Source organism: Corythoichthys intestinalis, chromosome 2 (assembly GCF_030265065.1).
Source record: "Corythoichthys intestinalis isolate RoL2023-P3 chromosome 2, ASM3026506v1, whole genome shotgun sequence".
Classification (NCBI taxonomy): domain Eukaryota; kingdom Metazoa; phylum Chordata; class Actinopteri; order Syngnathiformes; family Syngnathidae; genus Corythoichthys; species Corythoichthys intestinalis.
The window spans coordinates 9,295,721-9,320,827 of record NC_080396.1 but is presented as its reverse complement, the minus strand read 5'-3'; the positions used below and the strand labels follow the sequence as shown (position 1 = coordinate 9,320,827).

Sequence of the window (25,107 nt, the reverse complement as noted above, 5' to 3'; positions counted from 1 at the left end):
TGCCAAAACTTACCCGAGAAAGCCAAAAACGTTTTGGAAGAATGTTATCTGGTCAGATTAGACAAAAGTAGAGCTTTTTGGGAAAAGGCATCAACATAGAGTTTACAGGAAAAAAAACAAGGCCTTTAAAGAAAATAACACGGTCCCCACAGTCAAACATGGCGGAGGTTCTCTGATGTTTTGGTGTTGCTTTGCTGCCTCTGGCACTGGACTCCTTGACCGTTTGCATGGCATTATGAAGTCTGAAGACTACCAACAGATTTTGCTGCATAATGTATGGCCCAGTGTGAGAAAGCTGGGTCTCCCTCAAAGGTCATGGGTCTTCCAGCAGGACAATGACCCAAAACACACATCAAAAAGCACTAGAAATGGTTTGAGAGAAAGCACTGGAGACTTCTAAAGTGGCCAGCAATGAGTCCAGACCTGAATCCCATAGAACACTTGTGGACAGATCTGAAAATGGCAGTTTGAAGGATGCACCCTTCAAATCTCAGAGACCTGGATCAGTTGGCCAAAGAAGAATGGTCTAAAATTCAAGCAGAGCATTGTAAGAATCTCATTGATGGATAACGGAAGCGGTTGTTCGCAGTTATTATGTCGAAAGGTTGTGCAACCAAGTATCAGGTTGAGGGTGCCAATACTTTTGTCCGGCCTATTTTTGGAGTTTTGTGTAAAATGATAATGATTAAATGTTTTTTTTCATTCTCTTTTGTGTTTTTTCATTGCAAACAAAATAAATAAAGATATTACTAGGGCTGTCAAAATTATTGCGTTAACGGGCGTTAATTAATTTTTTTGATTAATCACGTTAAAATGTTTGACGCAATTAACGCAGATGCTTAGCTCAGACAGATTGAAATGACAGTACAGTGAAACGCTCACTTGTTGTGTCTTATGGAGTTTTGCCGCCCTCTGCTGGCGCTTGGGTGTGACTGATTTTATAGGCCCATGAGCATTGTGTAAGTAATTATTGATATCAACAATGGTGGGCTTCAGATCAAGGGCATAGGTTTCGTCTCAACATTGGTAGGGATGATATAACCTGCATGTACTTTTTGCTGGGGATGGGTCATTTATACAGGGGTCTCCAACCCAGTCCTCAAGGCCCACTGTGGGTCCTGGTTTTTGTTCCAGCCGATCCAGCAGAGACAGTTCAACCAATGAGGCTTCTGCTAAAACAAGCCACACCTGACTGCAATCAACTGATTGCACTTGTAAAATACCAGATTGGGGAAAAAGTGTCGTCATCTTGTTTGGTAGGAATGAAATCCTGCACCCACAGTGGGCCTTTGTGGAATAGGTTGGGGACCCCTGAAATTTACAAGACCAAACAGACTGGGTCAGCAGGGTAAGGGCTACCTTTCTTACCAATATGAACCTAATTAATTGCTAGGCTAAATGATGAATGCAAAATAAATCCGTATTGACTTATACAAACTTTCATGTGTGTGGTACAGGTGGTACACCGTTCGATTCAAACCTTTATTTTCAAAAACTACGAAAGAAACATTTTGAGATTTTCCAGAATAAATGTGTAGATTTTATTGGAAAATCAAAATTGCCATATTTGAACACAAATTATATCAACATACTAGGGCTGTCAAAATGATTGCGTTAACGGGCGGTAATTAATTTTTTAAATTAATCACGTTAAAATATTTGACGCAATTAACGCACATACCTCGCTCAAACAGATTAAAAAGACAGCAGTGTAATGTCCGCTTGTTACTTGTTTTTTGGGGTTTGGCGCCCTCTGCTGGCGCTTGAGCCCAAATGATTTTATGGGCTTCAGCACAATGAGTGAGCATGGTGTAATTATTGACATCAACAATGGCAAGCTACTAGTTTATTTTTTGATGGAAAATTTTACAAATTTTAATAAAACGAAAACATTAAGAGGGGTTTTAATATAAAATTTCTATAACTTGCACTAACATTTATCTTTTAAGATCTACAAGTCTTTCTATCCATGGATCGCTTTAAGAGAATGTTAATAATGTTAATGTCATCCTGTTGATTTATTGTTATAATAAACAAATACAGTACTTATGTACCGTATGTTGAATGTATATATCCATGTTGTGTCTTATCTTTCCATTCCAATAATAATTTACAGAAAAATATGGTATATTTTATAGATGGTTTGAATTGCGATTAATTATGATTAATTCATTTTTAAGCTGTAATTAACTCGATTAAAAATTGTAATCGTTTGACAGCCCTACAACATACACAAATACAAACTTGTTAATCATCAATTAACTATAAGGGGGTGATCCTTAGTTCACAACATTTCATACTGTCTAATTAATGTTAACAGTAGAAAACACACAGGAGGAAATTTCTCTCAACGCAGCTTCCTTCTGGAATTTGTGAAATTCACACTGATTAGTGTTATGCTAACTCTGATGCAGGTTGGACTTTCGGTAGCAAAATTAGTGGCGTGTTCCCCACCTCCACAACACTGACGTCTCTTTACATTACTTACAGTGGCTGCTGCTGGTGAACAAAAACTTCTAATTTCCGTCGTCTGGACTGGCACATTCAGCAAGTGAAAAGGGGTCAATATAAGTCTAAACATAATGAAAGTACAGTAATTCACCAAATAATGGTCGAGTCAGTTCTATCCTTACAACATTTGGGAAGACAATCTAAATTACATATATAATTGAAGTAAATGAATTATATAATGCAAATGAGGTTGCTTAAAAGTTGGTGCGGACAATTTCAGTATCCTGAAAAGTTGCCCTTGCAGATACAGTACATATACTATATACTGTACATGAATAACATTTATTTTGATTCCCTACAAGGGCAGGAGTCTATCCTAGCTATCCATGAGCAGGAGGCAGGGTACTGGTTGCCAACCAATCACAGGGCAATGAATAACTAAAGAACATTCAAACTTGTTCAAGCCATAATGCAAATTAGAATAGATTCCACTTTGACGTACCTTTGCTATTATATGGCACATAATTGGACGTCTGTTGCCTGTTCCTCCTATTGGATGTCACTGCCCCGTCATAACCTCTGTAGTCCTGTGACCAAACACCCTGCAGCCCCCAAAGGAGCAGAAGCCACTGCACTGAAGGCATCAACAGCATCGTGTCCTTGAAGAGAAAAAGATAACATAGGAACTAATAAAAGCTGAATATTTTCATAGGGTAAGTTTAAAAATATATATGGAGCAGAACTCACCAACTAAATGCTTTAGGTCTCCAATGTGATCCACAATTTAATGTTCCCCTGAGAGAAAATACATTGAGGGGTAAAATGACGCTTCAAATTTGCAGACAAGCATCTACATCCACAATTTCTTAGGTTCCGTGTAGACAGCATGAAAGTATTCCTGGCTTTTACGGGAATGTTCAGCACCTGACCAAGACCATTCACATATTGTGTGTTCTCACATTTGAGCCTTCCTGAAAGGGTGCAGATGAAGTGAAAGAAAGTCCCGCCTTTTTTCTGAGTCACTTACTTCCAATTCTGGGTGGGGATCAGGGGAGGCACCTCAAGAAACTCTTAAACAGGACAATGAGCGCTTTGGTCATTTTACATGTCTTACATTGTCTTGTCTTATTCACACTATGTACATCCCAATAAATTAGAGTAATTAGGGCCCAAACTCTTAGTGTGCGAGAGCCCTACTGTAATGCAAAGGATTCTTATTATTATTTCCTATCCTTGGCAAATGTAAATGGCCAATTTGGAGGCCTGAACATGCTCGAAAACTCACCCAAATTTGCACATATATGCGGCTTCGCGTAAATTTTGTTTTTTTTTAGGGCTGTCAAAATTATCATGTTAACGGGCGTTAGTTAATTTTTTTAATTAAAATATTTGACGCAATTAACCCAGATGACCCGCTCAGACAGATTTAAATGACAGTACAGTGAAACGCTCACTTGTTGTGTTTTATGGAGTTTTGCCGCCCTCTGCTGGCGCTTGGGTGCGACTGATTTTATAGGCTTCAGCACCCATGAGCATTGTGTAAGTAATTATTGACATCAACAATGGCGGGCTACTAGTTTATTTTTTGATTGAGAATTTTACAAATTTTATTAAAACGAAAACATTAAGAGGGGTTATAATACAAAAATTCTATAACTTGTACTAACATTTTTCTTTTAAGAACTACAAGTCTTTCTATCCATGGATCGCTCTAACAGAATGTTAATAATGTTAATGCCATCTTGTTGATTTATTGTTATAATAAACTAATACAGTCCTTATGTATCATATGTTGAATGTATATATCCATCTTGTGTCTTATCTTTCCATTCCAACAATAATTTACAGAAAAATATGGCATATTTTATAGATGGTTTGAATTGTGATTAATTACGATTAATTAATTTTTAAGCTGTAATTAACTCGATTAAAAATTTTAATCGTTTGACAGCTCTAGTTTTTTTGCAACGTTGCGAAAAAATGTAACAAAATGGCTCAGTGGCGCCCCCTTGAATTTTTAAAAAAGTCCTCTCCATTTAGGCTTTTTCAACGTAGAGTGATGAAATTTGGGGAGTCGATACATTGTGCAAAACTGCTCCAAAAAGTCTCTTGCACCCATATTCCAAACCCAACGGTAAATTGGGTATTTTGGATTAAATGTGACATTTTTATCGATTAACAAGGTGCACATTTGAGACCTTGGTGCCTAGAGCGTTAGTTGGATCCTCCTCAAAATTGGTGAGAATGTTCATGAAACATATGAGATCTTAGATTCTTCAAACTGTGAGTTTTCATTCACGGGTCTTACCTGGGCGGGGTGCCAAAGTTGGCCATTTTTTTGGCAAAACACCAAATTCAGAATATGACAAATAACTTCCTCATAGGGCTGCATTTGGCCCCCGGGCTGGACTTTGGACATGTCTGATCTACTGTATCTGACTGTGTATCAAAATGACTCTGTAAAGCCCTCTGAGACAAAACTGTTGTGATATAGTGCTATACAAATAACATTGAATTGAATTGAATCGAACTGCTGTCCTGCCAGAACGCCTGCCTGCCCGGTCACCTGTTCTATCACCAAACTGCCCGCCGGATTTTTCGGACACTATCTGCCACTCCCTCTCATCGTCAATAAACACTTGTTACCACTGCTAGTTTGTCTCTGTCTGTGACAAAAAAACATGCAACTTAAGGACATTAAAAAAAAAAAATTGCATGAGTTAATTGTGTAAATATGCATTTTCATACAACAAATTAGCTATATGTTTTGGGGAATTTACTGTTTTCGAAAGAGAATTTGTTCTCAGCTGAGTTACAACACTGAGATACTACAATTAATTAAACATTTTGTTAAATTATGCTTAATTTTCACTAAATCATTATCCCTTCCTCCACTAACACATAGTGTTTTTTTCAGCCTTGGTGTCCTTACTGTTCCAGCGAGACTTCAGCTGCAACGAGCATCACATACCGGTAAGTTGGTCTCTGTGGTGATAGTGTTTGTGGGTTTTTATTGCCAAGTACCTTACTGAAAGCACAGAAGGTTGGGCTGTCACTCAAGAATGTCACTCAAGTGTGTGTGTTTGTGTCTGTTATGTGTACGGCATGAAAATATAAAGCAAGTGAAAGAAAAAATAACCCTGTGGCTATTTTCCCTAACAATTCTGACTGAACACCTGTTCTGAAGGATAATGCTCAGAGCACTTGTGATGTTAGATAGTTTTACCTCATTGGTGCAGATTGGCACAGTAAATAATCTTAATGACGAGCCTTTGAATTCAAATTAATCCGTTATATTTAGGGTTGTTCCAATCATGTTTTTTTTCTCCCGATCCGATCCCGATCGTTTTAGTTTGAGTATCTTCCGATCCCCATATTTCCCGATCCGATTGCTTTTTTTCGCTCCCGATTCAATTCCAATCATTCCCGATTATTTTTCCCTATCATATACATTTTGGCAATGCATTAAGAAAAACATGAATAAAACTCGGACGAATATATACATTCAACATACATACATAACTACTGTATTTGTTTATTATGACAATAAATCCTCAAGATGGCATTTACATTATTAACATTCTTTCTGTGAGAGGGATCAACGGATAGAAAGACTTGTGACTTTGTATATTGTAACTAAATATTGCCATCTAGTGTATTTGTTGAGCTTTCAGTAAATGATACTGCAGCCATTCAACCCAAATGCATGATGGGAAGTGGAACCATGACTGTGCGTAGTGCTACCAATTCATATATCTTCTCTGCGTTGGGAAATAACTTAAGGTGTTCAGAAAAAGATCAATTGCTACCTTGTTTCCCCACGTTGTTTCCCTTGATATTTCTAATCGTAGGGAGAGGGATTGTAAGGCTTTAGCCTATTAAAAAAAGGCTCCAAAGGCTGCCAAAATTCACTCTACTCATTTTACGCTTCCTTTTATCTCTCTAAATGGGTGGAACGGTGCCATTACAGACTGAGGCAATGCATGACTGGGTCGTGCAACGCATCCATTATTTGCGTTAAATAATTGACGTGATACATTTTTTAAAAATTAATTACCGCCGTTATCGGGATAAATATTATAACCCTACCTTAAGCCTGAACTAAACACTCTGGTTGAGTGTAACATATTATGTCTTTAACGTTAAATACAATTAGAAAATGATTTAATTAATATATATATATATTTAAAAAAGGCATGGCTGATATTTTTTTGCCGATTCCGATACTTTGAAAATGACGTGATCGGACCCGATCGATCGGGATGCCGATTGATCTCTAATTATATTGCATCATTTATTCACACTATTATTTCAGTGTTTTAGTGGGATATTTAAAGGAGCAATAGTATACTAGTATATGTAAAACAGACATGTCCAAAGTCCGGCCCAGGGGCCAAATGCGGCCCGTGGTCAAACTTCATCCGGCCCGCAGCCTCTGTCATAAAACCCATAACGTCTGGCCCGCACATAGACTAAATTGAGCAGCATATGAAGTAATTTACACTAAATGCTGTTTCTCATTTATCTACTAGAGGGCAGCTGCACTCTGAGTGACATCACTGCGTGTGACGCTTTACCCCCAATTTTCTAAATGGGAACAATAAACAAAAAACCCTACCTTGCCGGCGCTTCAAGGGTAGGTGGAAATTCGACTATTTCTTCACTAAAATACGCAACAACTGTGTCTGCCTCATTTGCCAGGAGACAGTGGCTGTTTTTAAAGAGTTCAATGTCAAGCGATATCACCAAACGAGACACGATGACATGTACGACAAGATTGCAGGGAAGGAACGCTACGAGAAACTTAAGCAACTTGAAAAAAAAGTTACATGAATATTCAACTGCATGTGATATGCATGTTTCAAATGAACCAAAACACATGCTTAAGACTTGAAATTATAATAAAAAAGCCAATGTGAAACAGAATGGCTTGCTAAAATTTGTTTAGATTTATATTGTTGTTGTACGTAAAGAACCTCACCCAAGGTCGGACCCTCACATTTTTACCACACCAAATCTGGCCCCCTTTGCAAAAAGTTTGGACACCCCTGATGTAAAATGAATGAATGAATGAATATGTAAGATTGGTGTCTGAGGTCTGTGTTTGTAGTACAAGTACACGCATGTACACGTACTTGTAGTACAAGTGCATACAAGTACACACACATACTTGTGGTACAAGTGCATGCAAGTACAAATACTTGTGGTACAAGTGCACGCAAGTACACGTACTTGTATTACAAGCGCACGCAAGTAGACGTACTTGTTGTAAAGTGCACGCAAGTAGATGTGCTTTTAGTATACTGCAAAAACACACCTCATTAAAACTAGTTAAATTCCCTTGTTTTCAGTGTAAATCTACTAGAAATAAGTGAAATGCGACTTTCATTGAGTTGAAATTATGTTAAACACTCATTTCAAGCAATAAAAAAGTCAAGAAAAACAAAAAAATCCCTATCTAAAAAAATTAGCATATCATGAAAAGGTACTCTAATGCCCCTTTCCCACTGAAACTAGTGGGTCAACGCGCGTTTTTTCCAAGCCGATTGGCATTTGGCACCTTTCCCATTGACAAAAAAATCTGTCTTTTCTTTTTTCACCCGTCTAACCCCCCCACCCCCCTCAGCCGTGCGTAAGGTTAAGTGACGTCACCACGCTAAGATCAACGTCGACAAGTGCGACCGAATTCATTCGGTTCAAGGAAGTAAACAATGCAGAGCATTATGGAAGCCTCCTTTCCGTTTGTGTTCTCTGTTGTCATGCTTTTTACTGCCCTCAAAATGGTCGAAATGCGGCAAAGGATCAACACTCTGCTTGTGCTGAGGCAACGTAGGCGACGTGAATTCTTCTTCTTCTACTAGCTTTGTTGTTAGCATCGACGATTCTCAAGATTCCTGAGGCTTTTAAGAGCTCCCAGCCTGGTTCATTAATCAAAACAGCAATCATGGGCATGACTGCCGACCTGACTGCTGTCCAGAAGGCCATTATTGACACCCTCAAGCAAGAGGCTGAGACACAGAAAAAAAAATTCTGAGCGAATAGGCTGTTCCCAGAGTTCTGTATCAAGGCGCCTCAGTGGGAAGTCTGTGGAAAGGAAAAAGTGTGGCAGGAAACTCTTCACAACTAGAAGAGGTGACCGCACCCTGAGAAAGATTGTCGAGAAGGGCCGATTCCAGACCTTGGGGGAATTGCAGAAACAGTGAACTGAGTCTGGAGTAGAAACATTCAGAGCCACCGTGCACAGGCGTGTGCTGGAAATGGGCTAAAGGTGCTGCATTCTCCAGGGCACGCCACTTTTGAACCTGAAACATCGGCAGAAGCGCCTCACCTGGGCTACAGAGAAGCAGCACTGGACTGTTGCTCAGAGGTCCAAAGTGCTTTTTTCAGATGAAAGCTAATTTTGCATGTCATTCGGAAATAAAGGTGTCAGAGTTTGGAGGAAGACTGGGGAGAAGGAAATGCCAAAAATGCCTGAAGTCCAGTGTCAAGTACCCACAGTCAGTGACGGTCTGGGGGGCCATGTCTGATTGCCTCCATGCCACGCGGCATTGAAGCAGTCATTTCTGCAAAAGGATTCCCGACCAAGTATTGAGTGCATAGCTGATATAATTAATTGAAGGTTGACTTTTTTTGTATTAAAAAACACTTTTGTATTGGTCGGATGAAATATGCTAATTTTTTGAGATAGGGATTTTTGTTTTTTCTAGACTTTTTTGCCAAAATCATCAATATTAAAACAATAAAAGGCTTGAACTACTTCAGTTGTGTGTAATGAATCTAAAATATATGAAAGTCTAACATTTATCAGTACATTACATAAAATAATGAACTTTATCACAATATGCTAATTTTTGAGAAGGACTAGTATACACACAAACATACTTGTGAATTAAAAACACTTGTAGTGCAATTACACATACTGTAAGTACACATACTTGTATACAAGTAACCATAGTTGAATACAATTCAGTATACATTTTTGTAGTGTAAGTGAACTTACTTGTAGTAAAAGTGCATGACCCACAGCATGTGCTCTGCCAGAGCTTTGGCAACCTAGACGAAGACAAAGAACTTACCTCGTAATTGGCTGAATTGTGGCGGGTGGGACATCCATTGTAAACACAAAATCAAAACAATAACAACTTTTACGTGCTGGCATGGACTTTTAAATGGGAAAGTCTTGGCTTAACTATTGAGAACCATGTTGAAGTAGTCTAAAGAAACATTTATAATGTATATTTAAATGTGAGGGCAATTTAACAAATAATTAAAGTTCAAATCTTAGATTTGGCTGCTTTAAAGACTTTTCTTCTCGTAATAAAAAGACAGTTGCAGACCTGTTTGAATTTGGACTAATATTGGCATTGACATGCATTGAATCAGGTGAAGGGAGCATGTTGAGTCTTGTGTCAACTGGTCTCAAGTGAACTGATCCAACCTTGCTCCTCCACCACTGATGTACGTAACTATAGAAACACCAAATTATAGAAAGCAGCCACTTTTCAAAACACTCCCAGGAGCTCAGAATGTATTTCATTTTCCACATATCGCTGCAATAAGCCTGCAAGTCAAAATGTTCAGTCATCACACTTTCAAAAATTCTTCAGGTAGGTATAACATAACATAACATAACAATTTTAACATAAGAAAACAGGAAATGCAATTTGTAAATAGTGTTTCTGAGGCTATTTTGTGAGAAGGCAAGTTATTTCCAGGTAAGACCTGTGGCTTATAGTAGTGCCGGGCGAAATATTTGGGCCAAATATCATATAGGAGTCAGAGCAAAATGCAACATGTCACAAATTATTTTACTGAAATTTCAGTGACAGTGGCATAATCAAATAAATAAATAATAAACCGTTTTCTTCACCTGGTCATAGACTTCTTAATGATGTTGACAGGCTATGGGGTGTGGGGCCGATTAATAAGGGTCAATCTCCATCAAAGCTGACCGAGTGGAAACACAGAAAAAGAGCTTTTTATGTTGAAAATTCATGAGAATAAATGCTTAAATCCCTGAATTCTTTATAGATATGGACGTAACACAGACTCAATTCTTGGTTAAAAGCAAAACAAAAAACAAAAAAAAAACGGGCAGTTAGCATTTATTTTATGTAAATATGTCGAATGTGCTGCTAGTCTTTAAGCCACTGTGGCGCCGCCTTATCACAACAAAGAGCTTTTTATGTTGAAAATTTTGGGAATAAATACTTAAATCCCTGAATTCTTTATAGATATGGACGAAAAACAGTCACGAATCTTGGTTAAAAGCGAAAAAAAACCAGGCAGTTAGAATTTATCTTACGTAAATATGTCGAATGTGCCGCTAGTCTTTAAACCACTGTGGCGCTTCCTAATCACAACAAAGAGTTTTTTACGTTGACATTCTTGAGAATAAATGTTTAAATCCCTGATTTCTTTATAGATATGGGCGTAACAGTCTCGATTCTTGGTGAAAAGCAAAAAAAACCAAAACAAAACAAAAAAAAAAAACGGGGTGTTAGCATTTATTTTACATAAATATTGCGAATTATGACACCAATGCCGTAGCGGCATGGTACGAAAAGTATAATAATTACCTTGAATTCTCGAACAAATCACTCCTGAGACAATCCTTCCTGTTTGTATAAGGTATAGCTTTCGTACTTTTTCAACCTAAATCCAGCATAGGATCGCTGCATGTGTTGAATAACTTCGACTGACTGAAGCGTAGTGTAGGACGGCCCCCATACTTGTAGGCGTGGCACAGTGTGTGGGGAATGTGACCCATCAATATCATTAGGAAGTCTATGACCTGTTTCATTCAAAAAATATTCAGTTGTTCAAGTAATAAAATGTAAACATAAAAAATGTAGGACAGGAGTATTGGAAATAAAATCTCCGTAACGTGCACATTTGCACTATATCATTAAATACTTTGTACAGTGGCAGTTCTAGGATTTTTCTGAAACGGGGGCTAAGCAGGGGCCACATGTAACCCTCAGGGGCCAAATGTCGCTGCCATCTTTGTTCAGTGTTTCTTTTGGTCAACAAGTGCAAACAAGCATAAATGTAGCACAAACTAATGACATAATTTTTCTCTACATTTGCATCTGATGGGGGGTCAACTTCACAGAGGTGTATAGTTTGTTATAATTTCTATTTAATCACGCTGTGTGCAAGTGAGGATATAATTCATGAAATAATAATTGTAATCACTTTTTGAAAAGCCATTTTAAACAAGAAAAGCAGCATTAATATTTAACATACTCTATGAACAACATCAAATTCTCTCTCACTTCAGAAAAGAAGGGTTCTGATAGCCACGTATGTTATCTTAAATGTATTCATTCATTCATTTTCCATGCTTAATAATTTTAAAAGAGAGCATATAAATTCAGTATAATTTCCTAAAACTAAGATGAATTAGAAGGATATCGAATTGTTGATTAAAACAAGTGAAGATCAAGGCAAAATTGTACAACTTCTGGGCTCAATTTTATTTGTCTGAATTTGCATGGTAAAGTAGCGCACTCTAGCGGAGATTTTATGCACTGTTTTTTCACATTGGCAAATACAAATTCAGTTTAACTTTACACGATTAAAATAAAATAGATTAAGGTAAATTACATGAAAACCTATTAAAAAGAAAATGAAAATAAATACATTAAAGCAAAGATAAACAATTTCTGTAAGTAAATGAAATTCCAATAGTAAAATACATGTATAATGTTTACAATTCAGAATTAATTAGACTTATTATTCAATCAAAAATAATGGGAAGAATTTAGAAATTGGTGCGCATGCGCAGGGCCATTCTCGCACCCGACGCTCGTGACTTGTCACTTTCGCGTGCGCACGAAAGATTTGACATTGTACGCATGCGCAGAACAAAACTCGACATTGTACGCATGCGCAGTGCGCTTCAGCGGCTCTCCGCTATAAAGCCGCGACTTCCTCTCGTCTCTTTCCACCTTCAGCCATTTTGATCATGTTAGGAGCAGTGGGACGCTGTTGCACCGGGGCCCTGCAGGCTCTCAAGCCTGGGGTTCAGCCCCTAAAGTCCCTTGTTGGATTACCGGCCGTCCTTTCACGTAAGTCCCTGTAGAGAAAGTGGTTTGAGCCGGTGACGACTGTCAAAAGGGCGACAGAAGCTATGCTAACGTTAGCTGTAGCTTTGGCTACACGCTGGCTGCCCTTTGAGTGGCTTGGCAGGCCTGATATTCACACTGCATAAAGAAATAATGCAGAACTCCTAAAAAGCACTCCTTAACCTGAAGAAAACCTGCATGTTATTTTTTCTTGACAGATTGCACGGGTTGGACAAAAATGTATGGGTGCATTCGCTTTGTTAGCACCAATGACCTTTCTCGAATGACATGAGGTTGCTGCTAAACTAGCTTTGTTGGCCGGTCTGTATAGTTATGTTTCTCCTTGTGCGTTGTGTAAAATCCCAACGATATATTCAAGCAGAGAACGCTGAAAACCAGTTTTTACCAACTGTATTGCATGATTTAATTCAAGTGAGTTCTTTCATACGACATTCTAAGTTTTTGGGGGGGTTTCCAATACGTTGTCAGTTGTTCATTTGGTGTTCATCAGTTCATCGTCAGACATGCATGATTTCCTGATGTGATTTCCCTATCAAAATGAATGAACACAAGGTCACGACTGAATGGATTGCTGACATTTGGATGTTTCTTCCAGGCAGAGACTATGTTGCTCCTGTCGCTGCTGCTGCCAGCGCTCCGTCTGGACGCATCGTGGCTGTCATCGGTGCTGTGGTCGACGTCCAGTTTGACGAGGGCCTTCCACCCATTCTCAATGCTCTGGAGGTTGCTGGCCGAGAGGCCAGGCTCGTCCTGGAGGTGGCACAGCATCTTGGTGAGCAGCCGACTTCTCTGTTCTTGTATCCTGCTAGAACATAAATACAGCACCTTCCTCAGTGTTCTGATTTGAACTTCTAATTTTTGTCTAGGTGAGAACACTGTGCGCACCATTGCCATGGATGGTACTGAAGGTCTGGTCCGTGGACAGAAGGTTTTGGATACTGGAGCCCCAATTAGAATTCCAGTTGGTCCCGAGACTCTAGGGAGGATTATGAATGTCATTGGTGAGCCTATTGATGAGAGGGGCCCCATCTCTACAAAGCAGTAAGTTCATTATTGTCATGATACCATGATTTGTAGTGACTTAAGTTGCATGTAGTTTGATGAAATACTACTTTAATGCAGGACGGCACCTATCCATGCTGAAGCACCTGAATTCACTGACATGAGTGTGGAGCAGGAGATTCTTGTTACTGGCATTAAAGTGGTGGATTTGCTGGCCCCTTATGCCAAGGGAGGAAAAATTGGTATGTTTGAATTTTTACCATGCAGTTTTCGTCCAAAAAAACTTGCACAAGTACTTCCGGGACTATTCAGTTGAATTGTGAAAAATCAAGGTGTATCCATTTGAATTTGCCTGAGTATTAAATACCGTATTGGCCTGAATGTAAGACGGCCCTGATTATAAGACGACCCCCGCTTTTTCAAGACTCAAGGCTGAAAAAAGACTTTTTGAACACCAAATAATTTTTGTACAGAAAATAATTACAGTACATCCGAAACGAATGATTATAACTAGGGCTGTCAAACGATTAAGATTTTTAATCGTGTTAATCACAGCTTAAAAATTAATCGCAATTCAAACCATCTATAAAATATGCCATGTTTTTCTGTAAATTATTGTTGGAATGGAAAGAAGACACAAGATGGATATATACAGTACATTCAACATACTGTACATAAGTACTGTATTTGTTATAACAAATTTCATGAACACAATTAACATTCTGTTAAAGCGATCCATGGATAGAAAGACTTGTAGTTCTTTAAAGATAAATGTTAGTACAAGTTATAGAAATTTTATATTAAAACCCCTCATAATGTTTTCATTTTAATAAAGTTTGTAAAATTTTCAATCAAAAAATAAACTAGTAGCTCGCCATTGTTGATGTCAATAATTACACAAAGCTCATGGGTGCTGAAACCCATAAAATCCGTCGCACCCAAGTGCCAGCAGAGGGCGACAAAACCCCAAAAAACACAAGTAATAAGTAGAAATGACACTGTGCTGTCATTTTAATCTGTTTGAGAGGGGCATGTGTGTTAAATGCGTCAAAAATTTTAACGTGATTAATTAGAAAAATTAATTCCCGCCCGTTAATGCGATAATTTTGACGGCCCTAGTTTTAACGTGATGAATTGAGTTTAAATGTTTTGCATTTTTGATAGAGTGGGACTCGATTAAAAAAACTTATCTATTAGCGAGTTTGTAATTATTATAGGGCTGTCAAACGATTACAATTTTATATCGAGTTAATCACAGCTTAAAAATTAATCGTAATTGATCGCAATTCAAACCATCTATAAAATATGCCATATTTTTCTGTAAATTATTGTTGGAAAGATGAGACACAAGACGGATATATACATTTAACATACTGTACATGAGTACTGTATTTGTTTATTATAACAATAAATCAACAAGATGGCATTAACATTCTGTTAAAGCGATCCATGGATAGAAAGACTTGTAGTTCTTAAAGGATAAATGTTAGTACAAGTTATAGAAATTTTATATTACAACCCCTCTTAATGTTTTCGTTTTAATAAAATTTGTAAAATTTTCAATCAAAAAATAAACTCGTAGCTCGCCATTGTTGTTGTCAATAATTACACAATGCTCATTGTGCTTAAACCCATAAATTCAGTCGCAACAAAGTGCCAGCAGAGGGAGACAAAAAAAATAAGTAACAAATGGACATGTCACTGTGCTGTCATTTTAATCTGTTTGAGCGGGGCATGTGCGTTAATTGCGGCAAATATTTTAACGTGATTCATTAAAAAATTAATTACCGCCCATTAACGCGATAATTTTGACAGCCCTAATTATAACAATATATTTGAGAGAAAAAGCATATTATTTTGCCTCATTCAAATCTTAATTTCTGAACATTTAAATATGTAAACTAAAGTGCAATCACGTTCGTAAATGAGTGGCGCCTGGGTTTTGAATTGTAAATAAACCAATCTATTGTGATAAAACAACAAAATTGCAATAACTGAATTAGGGCTGCAGCTATCGAATATTTTAGTAATCGAGTAATCGACTGAAAATTCTATCGATTAATCGAGTAATCGGATAAAACAATTATATTTTTAGGTGAACAGCAATTAGATATACATGAGAAAACAAGACATTTTATCATTTTCAGTCAATCAATGTCTTTATTTTTGATGTATATTGTTGAAAACAGCCAACAATTGCATCTCAGATGTAACTAGAATAAAAAAAAAATAAAAAAGACTAATTCACTGCTTTCACTCAAAAACCTTTAGATCTTATTTTAAAAAATATATATATATATCTATATCTATATATATATATATCTATATCTATATCTATCTATCTATATATATATATATATATATATATATATATATATATATATATATCACACCTAAAAAAGCCTTTACGCTTGATAACACACACTTAAAAGTTAGGATTTTTTCCCACGTTTTTCAATTGAATTTCTATTTGTGTCAAGCCATTTTTAAGTTCTAGTTAAGTTTTACGCTACTCTAAACTGTAAGTCCTGATAGGATTTTGAGTTTTTGCAGTGTTCAAAATAAATGTATGATACAGGCTGTATTGGAGCACATTAGGGACTAGTGCTACTTGGTGTTTTATCCAGCAATGACTACTGAGCTAAAATTGATAGTTAGCATTATTGAGTTTTTATTTGACACCCTCATCACTCCACAATTCTATGTTATGTTAAAGCCTGTAAGACACGTTAGCCACGCATCGAAAGTGGTCTTAATTAATTGAAACCTAGCCCTCCGCAGGGCTAACGTAAGATGAGCTAGTAGTGACAGTAACGTTAATCTTATATATTAGCGCTTAGCGCTCTTTATTAGCGCTTAGCGCTCTACTGCTTTAAGATGGCGGCTGTTTGCTAATGCTGCCCAGACGCGGCCTAGTCTGTCATTATGCATCTAGTTCAACATACGTGTGATCTCTGAGACTCATCAGACGCTAGCTGCAACTAACGTGGCATGTGCGGGCTAGTATTTAGCAACGTCGGCGTCGTTTGTAGCGTTTTTTTTTTTTTTTGCTTCTTCCTCTACGCACGTGACATCAGCGCGTTGTCGCGCATTAAAAGTAGTCCGAGTAAAACATGATGCTTAGAGCTGGCAAAATAAATGATTACTCGAGGTGAATAAAATTACTCGGATCAGTTTTTAAACTCGAGTTACTCGAGTTGCTCGGATATTCGTTTCAGCTCTAAACTGAATTAACCATCAAAGTGAAGTCAAACTGTAATTGTAGTCCTGAAACAAATCTGAATAAGGAAAAACATTGCAATAAAATAATTCAAACTGGTTAAACCGGAGAGTAGCTGAGATCTGTCATGACAGAACATCGCTTCAATGATATCTGGCGCCATCTAGCATCGTGAATGGGTATATATAATGTCTAGACCGCGAATATAAGACGACCACCTCTTTTTCAGTCTTATTTCAATGCAAAAAACAGTCTTCCGGCCAATACGGTAGTAAAACAATGGCACTTTTTTTTCTATTCAGGGCTGTTTGGCGGAGCTGGTGTTGGCAAAACTGTGCTGATCATGGAGCTGATCAATAACGTGGCCAAGGCCCATGGTGGTTACTCGGTGTTCGCCGGTGTAGGCGAGCGTACTCGCGAGGGTAACGATTTATACCATGAAATGATTGAGTCTGGTGTCATCAATCTGAAGGACACCACCTCCAAGGTGAGTGGATCAAGAGCTTCACCTTTTCTTTTGTCTGTTTACTCTATAAAACTTGACTTTTTCTTCTAGGTGGCGCTGGTTTACGGACAGATGAACGAGCCCCCTGGTGCCCGTGCCAGAGTGGCTTTGACCGGACTGACCGTGGCTGAGTACTTCCGTGACCAGGAGGGTCAGGATGTGCTGCTCTTCATCGACAACATCTTCCGCTTTACACAGGCTGGCTCTGAGGTCAGCACTTCCTGTACTGGAGTAATATCCTGAAGGTGGAACAGACTTAAGTTTTGTGGCTCTTCCCAGGTGTCTGCCCTGCTGGGTCGTATCCCCTCAGCTGTGGGTTACCAGCCCACTCTGGCCACAGACATGGGTACCATGCAGGAGAGGATCACCACCACCAAGAAGGGTTCCATCACATCAGTGCAGGTACTTTAGAAGGTGTCTTTAAGAATGTACTGATCACACCGCCGTTAATCTAAATCCCTTTATGGTGCACTCATTGGCTGCCATTGACCGCGTTAGACGTCCAATCCATTTTGAGTGCCCCTAATGGCACTGGAAGAGGACCATTCACAACGTCCACCCAGTTTAACTTATTTGGGACGTTTTTCGTTGGTAATGGATGTTAATTAAGTGCTATGAAAGAAAGAAAATAGTTACGCGTTTTATCTGGGGGCAATAACCAGTGTTTGTTTTCATGTTGGTTGTTTTTTAAAATAATAAATTCATATAAAATATAGTACTCTATTTTCTGCACTATTTGTGCATGGCATTACAAGGAGCACCTACAATAAATGGCTTATTTCAAAAAATGTTTCATATGACTCACCGGATTTTAAGGCGCATAGAATTGACCAACTCCAATCCTCGAGAGCACTTCCAGCTTGTTTTCCATGTCTCCCTCCTCTAACACACCTGACGCAAATAATCAGGATCGTTATCTGACTCATGCAGAGCTTGCTGATGAGCTGATCATTTGATTCAAGCATTTTAAAGGAGGAAGACGTGGGGCTCTTGAGGACTGGAGTTGGATACCAATACAGGCTAGAGTAGAGGCTGGGGTTACGTTATGCATTGATATTGATTCATAAATGAGGCACGCTGTCGGCATTTGAGAAAATTTAAGGTGCGCCTTATAGTGCAGAGAATACGACCATTTGTTTTAGTCATATATCGACTATATAAAGAGGGAGAATATAGAATGATTGAAACGTGGCATCCCCCTATGCGGACTGGACATCACATTTTTACTGAATGTTAATATACTGGGTATATAACCTAGAATGCGATGTCCAAATTATGTGGACCACAGAGCTTAAATGGCCATTTGACACCCAAAAAATAGTTTTGATGAATAAAACTATCCCAAAATGGCAATTAAGGATGCAACAATACTGTTTTGTATTGAACCGTTCAATACGCCCTCTTCGATTCAATAGACAACATTGGATCCAAACGAAAAGCTCCCAAAATGTATATTCCGAATTTATTTTTGTCGCCTGTCTCGCTTAAATGTCCGGCGCAGCTTTAACTTGAAAAAATAAACTCTGCCGCTAGCAGCCCTCCTTCTCCTCCCCTCCTCTCCCAAACTGCATAAAAGGTGGGAGCTGTGGTGCACGAGGATCGTTACTCGTGAGGAATGACAGAAACTTAAGGAGGCGGCTTGCCGGCTTCAGTATCGTACAGATTCGTTGTATGGCAACATTTTGGGTGAGCTGATATGCTATCCCCACTCGAACATGTTAAACAAAGACTGCCTTACCGGACACGTACTACAAAGTCCGACTATTTTGTCGCCGACGTGACTGCTACGAATAACCTCGCTGTGACAAATGACAGGTTAAGACCGTGGGTCACAGAGAGCTAAGGAGTGTAATGATGAATTAAGACCGCTGTACTTGAAACTCGTCCTGTTTATGAAAGTTGATTGTCAAATGCTGGTGTTGTGCAGTAATGAGCAGATGTGACTTCTGTTGCGTTAATTTTTTTTCATTTTTTTTTAAATGCCTGACGACACTCTCGCGCGCACACTAGATATCATCAAATAGCAACCTCGATGTGCTACGTTAGATCCCATGCCATCGGCTGCGTGAGCCCAGAATGATCATGGGACGTGTAGTCCTCACACCAATGAATTAAAAACCGTCATGACTGAATGGAAGTTAATCAGGCCAAATCAATCCATACCAGTGACTATAGATAATGCTGCAAATATTGTTAATTCAGTACGTAACACGGATGGACTCGGACCACAAATAGGATGTTTTTCTCATGTGGTAAACATACAGCATACCCATTCATGACGCAAGATGGCGCCAGATATCATTGAAGCGATGTTCTGTCATGACAGATCTCAGCTACTCTCAAGATTTAACCAGTTTGCATTATTTTATTCCAATGTTTTTCTTATTCAGATTTGTTTCAAGACTACAGTTAGACTTCGATGGTTAAAGCAGTTATTGCAATTTTGTTGTTTTATCACAATAGATTGGTTTATTTACATTTCAAAAACCAGAAGCAATTCATTTCCGAATGTGACTGTACTAGATGTGCCGGTTACCGGTTTCACGGTTTACCGTGGTGTGAAAACGTCGCGGTTTCAAAACCACTAAAATTTTCCGTCATACCTTAGTACGGTGTTCGCTATTTTTCATGTGCCAAAATGCAGCCGAAGTGGCTTGGTGCGGCAGCGCTCACCCCTTCCCGTTTGTTGCTGTGAGTGTCAGTGACGCTATTCTGCTAAATAGCCAGCAAACCCAAAAACAAATCCTCCAAACACAAGACGTACTTCAATTTATTGAGCTCACAAATCGTGGTGAAACATACAAATGAATACATTTAAAACGTTGTACAATTGTATTTTTCCACGTGTGATTAGGTTCAACAGGATAGCAGTAGCACCATTAAAAAGTTCGCCAAAAACAAAACACACATTTTCATTTCAAATTCAATATACAAACTAAAACTTACAAAGACGAATGTTAGCCTAGGCTAAGCTGGGAGAGCAGCTTCGTCGAGATTTTATGTCTCACACTCACAGCCGCTGAGAGAGAGAGACAAGCTTGAATGCAGGGGGGAAAGAAAAAGAATCGCGTCAAAGATCGCTAATTGTGAAAGGAGGTCTCACTCCTCACTTTTTTATTTATTTATTTATTTTTTTAGATGAAACCTTTCCTCAACAATATTTACATTATAACATTTATAAAACTAACTTATACATTTTAACAAACTTATTAACTTGTGAGTTCTTTTTAACACAAAGGCATGGCATCATGTAGACTAGAGTTGACACGGTGGCTGAAAATGGCGAAACTTCACTTGAGCTTTCCCCCTCAAAAAAAGTCACAGTATATATTTTTACTTTTATTTAGAAGTCTTTTTACTTTTTATAGCAATTATTTTTTCTTACTCTAATATTGAGCAACTTGAGCTGTGGCTGTGGGTATAGTCTAGGTTCTATTTATTTTAATTTTATATAAAATATTTGTTATTTTGTGTTAATTTATTTATTTTCACATTATATTCATGTTCCAATTTACAAATGTTTTGAAAAAAATCCTGTGCAATGGAATTTTTTTTTTTTTTTTTTTTTTTAATCCCATACATCTCAAAATTTTGGAGCTATAATTGCAATACCGTGATACCTCGGTATTTTTGCTCACGGTTATCGTACCGTGAAAATCTCATACCGGCACATGCCTAGACTGCACTTTAGTTTACATATTTAAATGCTGAGAAATTTATTATTAGGATTTGAATGAGGCAAAATAACATACATTTTCTCTCAAATATGTTGTTATAATCATTTGTTTCGGATTTACTGTAATTTTCTGTATAAAAAATTTGTGTTCAAAAAGTTTGTTTTTTTTCAAACTTGAGTCTTGAAAAAGAGGGGATCAGCTTATAATCAGGGCCGTCTTATACTCGGGCCAATACATTACTTACAGTATAGCTGCTCTGCCATTGGCTATTGCCTAGCATTCCTGGCATCCAATGGGCTAAGAGGGACCTCCACTGTATGTGTATAACCCAGCATCCTCTTTATTCGCCCCTCGTGTTCTGACAGCTTTACATGAGTGTATTAACTTTTATTCTTTACTTTATTTTTGTTCATTTATATTATGCACAAATCTGATTCTACGTTTATTATGCAACAATCTAATTGTAACATGTATTTGTTACATGTTTTGATGTATTTTTATGCATTATAAGATCTTGCTGAATGGGGGCTTGTAACTGATTAGGGCATTTACATGGAAAATGCATCTCTACTTAACAGAATTTTCAAGTTACGAAGCTACTTCAGAACCAATTAATTTCATAAGTAGAGGTACCACTGTATGTGTTAATGGGTGCAACATAGGGTAGCATGCATGTACGCTAATAAAAAGTTGGCATGCATGCTAGTGTATGTTCCAGGCTAGGTTTTCAGGCAATGAAAGCAAAACATTACAGTAAAACAAGAAGTGTTTGACAATTTGTTAACGTTATTTTATGATCAGTCGCCGTCCACAAATTCATCTAAGTCCTATCTTTTGTATCGAAGATGAACAGCTGGGCATGTTGTCCATCAAATACACCAGGTTCCTTTTCATCGTCAGATTTGCCGTGGGGGTCCTCGGAAATGATTATTGCGAAAGCTCAAACAATAGCGCAAGCTCCCACGACGTTCACCGCAACACTCAAACAAATAATTTTTGTTACACAACAGAATGTTACGACTTTTGAAAAAAACATCCCAATTTTTTTCCCCACTTTGAACCAAACTATCCCAACATAATGGCCATATAAAAGGGTAGGTGCAGAACACATCAGTTGTGTGGCACAATTTTTGAAATATTATTTTGCATTAGCTAATGTATACAAAAAAATATTGGAAATTCCACTTATTTCAGTAACTGCAAAACATCCAAGTACTTGCATCAATTTAAGTGCTTCACTCCACTTCTAAAAATAGATTTTGAAACTTATTTTTCCATCTGTTCCAATTCTCTGTAAATGACGTGATTGGAATAGGTGATATTTAATTTCTTTAGTTTAATTTCCCGGATAAATTTTAGAAAAGCCTGATGGTAAAAAAGCCCACTAGCAGCCCACCATGTTTTTGGAAATAAATGAAAAAGTTGGCTAGAATTTTATAATTATGACATGGGTTTTTAAAAGCAGTCTTGAAATAGTTCTACTAACCAACCAAAAATACGATGCATTTCAGTAAAAGGATGGAGAACTTGGGCAGGTTTGTTCACATCGACCACAAAATGTTACAATTGTGCTTTCAACCGTATCAAAACAAGTGGTTAAAATATGGGTAGTTTTTATACTTTTAGAGCATTGTGCCTGTTTTTAAAATCAAAATAACTGAAAAGCTTCTTCTCTCCTCCTAAATCAGGCTATCTATGTGCCCGCTGATGATCTGACTGATCCCGCTCCCGCCACCACCTTTGCTCACTTGGACGCCACCACTGTATTGTCCCGCGCCATTGCCGAGTTGGGAATCTACCCTGCTGTCGACCCCCTGGACTCCACTTCTCGTATCATGGATCCCAACATCGTCGGAGCGGAGCACTACGATGTTGCTCGCGGTGTGCAAAAAATCCTTCAGGTCAGACATTTTCATTTGAATCGAAACTGTTTAATTTTTTTAGCCTACGCTGAACCCTGTTTGTTTGTATTTTCTAGGACTACAAATCCCTTCAGGACATCATTGCCATCTTGGGTATGGATGAGTTGTCTGAGGAGGACAAGCTTACTGTGGCCCGTGCGCGTAAGATCCAGAGGTTCCTGTCCCAGCCCTTCCAGGTGGCTGAGGTTTTCACAGGCCACATGGGCAAGCTAGTACCCCTCAAGGAGACCATCAAGGGCTTCAAGAGCATTCTTGGAGGTGAGGGCGAGGGGTTAAGAATGCATATTTCCTGAACCGACTCGGCAGTCTGGCATGTTTAACTTGCGTGTCATTTTAGGCGAGTACGACGCCCTACCAGAGCAGGCCTTCTATATGGTCGGCCCCATCGAGGAAGTGGTTCAGAAGGCTGAGAAACTGGCTGAGGAGCACTCCTAAACACCTGAACAATCGAACTGTTGCGGCTATTAAGAAGAAAATAGGCAGGGGTCCAGTTGTTAGGAGCACTTGGTTTGTAATTCATGTCCAAATACAAAAAAATCTGTCCTGTCATCTTGAAAGTTTTATTTAATGTCTCTATTTGTGAGAAAGATGGAATAAACGAACCTTTCCGCCATTTGTCAACCGTTTCCTAGCAGAGAATCTTGTACCTACGCTGTCCTCAAGATGGCACTCATAAGTCATGTTAAGCAATGATTGGTTGCAGAAATAAAATGACAAACTAATAGCATGTGTCTGGTCTTTGTCTAACAGTTTTGATTTTAACCAAAGTATGGCAATGCTATGCAGTAATCTGCTATTAATTACTAAAACCATTTTAGCTGTTTTTAAAAAGTAGGGTATTCAAAAAAAGACCAAAGGCTATGATTGCACTGTCAAAAGAGCATTAAACGAGAGTACAGAATTCCCGAGTGTTTCTTCAAACTGCAGAATTGCACTTTAAAATACCTGAGCTTAGCCTCAAATGGTATAAAAAGATGAGGATCTAACTACAACAAAATGATTGGCTAACTTGCAAAAGTGGTAGCTTAAACGCCATAAAACGCAAACTTATTTTTTAAATCAGTATCACAAAAGTGAATACACCACATTTCTGCAAATATTTATCTTTTCATGGGACAACACTGACACAAAGTAGTCTGTGTGCCGCTTATATAATTTATGATCACCTTAAAATTCAAAATATAGCCATTAATATCTAAACCCCTGGCAACAAAAGTGAGCACACCCCTTAGAAACTGCATCCCTAAATGTCCAAATTGAGTACTGCTAGTCATTTTCCCTCCAAAATGTAATGACTCGTTACTGTTACTAGATCCAGGTGTGTATAGGGAGTTTGCTGAAGACATGTCAACAAAGCACATGGATTACTGGAACCATGTCCTATGGTCTGATTAGACGAAGATTAATTTGTTTGCTTCCGATGGTCTCAAGCATGTGTGGCCGCGACCAGGTGAGGAGTACAAAGATAAGTGTGTCATGCCTACAGTCAAGCATGGTGGTTGGAAATGTCATGGTCTGGGGCTGCATGAGTGCTACAGGTGTTGGAGAGTTACATTCCATTGAGGGAAACATGAACATCAACATGTACTGTGAAATACTGCAGCAGAGCCTCCAGAAACTGGGTCGCAGGGCAGTGTTCCAGCATGACAAAGACCCCAAACACACTTCCAAAATGACTACTGCTTTACTGAAGGTAAAGGTGATGGACTGGCCAAGCATGTCTCCAGACTTGAACCCAGTAGAACATCTTTGGGGGATCCTGAAGTTGAAGGTGCGCAAAGTCTCAAATATCTGGCAGCTCCGCAACGTCATCATGGAGGAGTGGAAGAGCATTCCAGTGGCAACCTGTGAACCTCAGGCAGTTCTGGATCATAGTGGTGGCCACACAAAATATTGACAGTTGACATGTTTTATGTTAATATTGACAACTTCCACTAAGGGGTGTACTCACTTTTGTTGTCGGGGGTTTAGATATTAATGGCTATATTTTGAGATATTTTGAGGGGGAAATAAGTATTATATAAGCTGCACACAGACTACTTTTCATTGTGTCAAAATTAGGGCTGTCAAAATTATCGCGTTAACGGGCGTTAATTTTTTAAATTAATCATGTTAAAATATTTGACGCAATTAACGCAGATGCCCCGCTCAGGGAGTTTTAAATGACAGTACACATTGAAACGCTCACTTGTTGTGTTTTATGGAGTTTTTCCGCCCTCTGCTGGCGCTTGGGTGTGAC

The 25,107-nt window shown here is 38.5% G+C and overlaps 2 protein-coding genes across 2 annotated transcripts in view; one reads left to right on the top strand and one right to left on the bottom strand.

Annotated features, from left to right (window-relative positions):
* The window catches only part of LOC130928908 (collagen alpha-1(XXVIII) chain-like), a 97,770-nt gene extending 94,390 nt beyond the window's left edge, over window positions 1-3,380 (bottom strand). The window contains exons 1-2 of the mRNA XM_057855719.1: window positions 3,199-3,380; window positions 2,954-3,110 (exon numbers count right to left, since the gene is read on the bottom strand). Of these exons, the coding sequence (XP_057711702.1) occupies window positions 2,954-3,104 (151 nt within the window). The 5' untranslated portion in view covers window positions 3,105-3,110; window positions 3,199-3,380. The remainder of the gene's footprint in view (window positions 1-2,953; window positions 3,111-3,198) is intronic.
* An 8,977-nt stretch (window positions 3,381-12,357) lies between these two features.
* Window positions 12,358-23,595, top strand: atp5f1b (ATP synthase F1 subunit beta). Its single transcript, XM_057829256.1, has 10 exons — window positions 12,358-12,524; window positions 13,138-13,314; window positions 13,409-13,583; window positions 13,665-13,786; window positions 17,067-17,251; window positions 17,321-17,479; window positions 17,549-17,671; window positions 22,635-22,847; window positions 22,925-23,126; window positions 23,206-23,595. The coding sequence occupies exons 1-10, from the start codon at window positions 12,422-12,424 to the stop codon at window positions 23,301-23,303; spliced, it is 1,557 nt and encodes a 518-aa protein (XP_057685239.1). The 5' UTR covers window positions 12,358-12,421; the 3' UTR covers window positions 23,304-23,595.
* The last annotated feature ends 1,512 nt before the right edge of the window (window positions 23,596-25,107 follow it).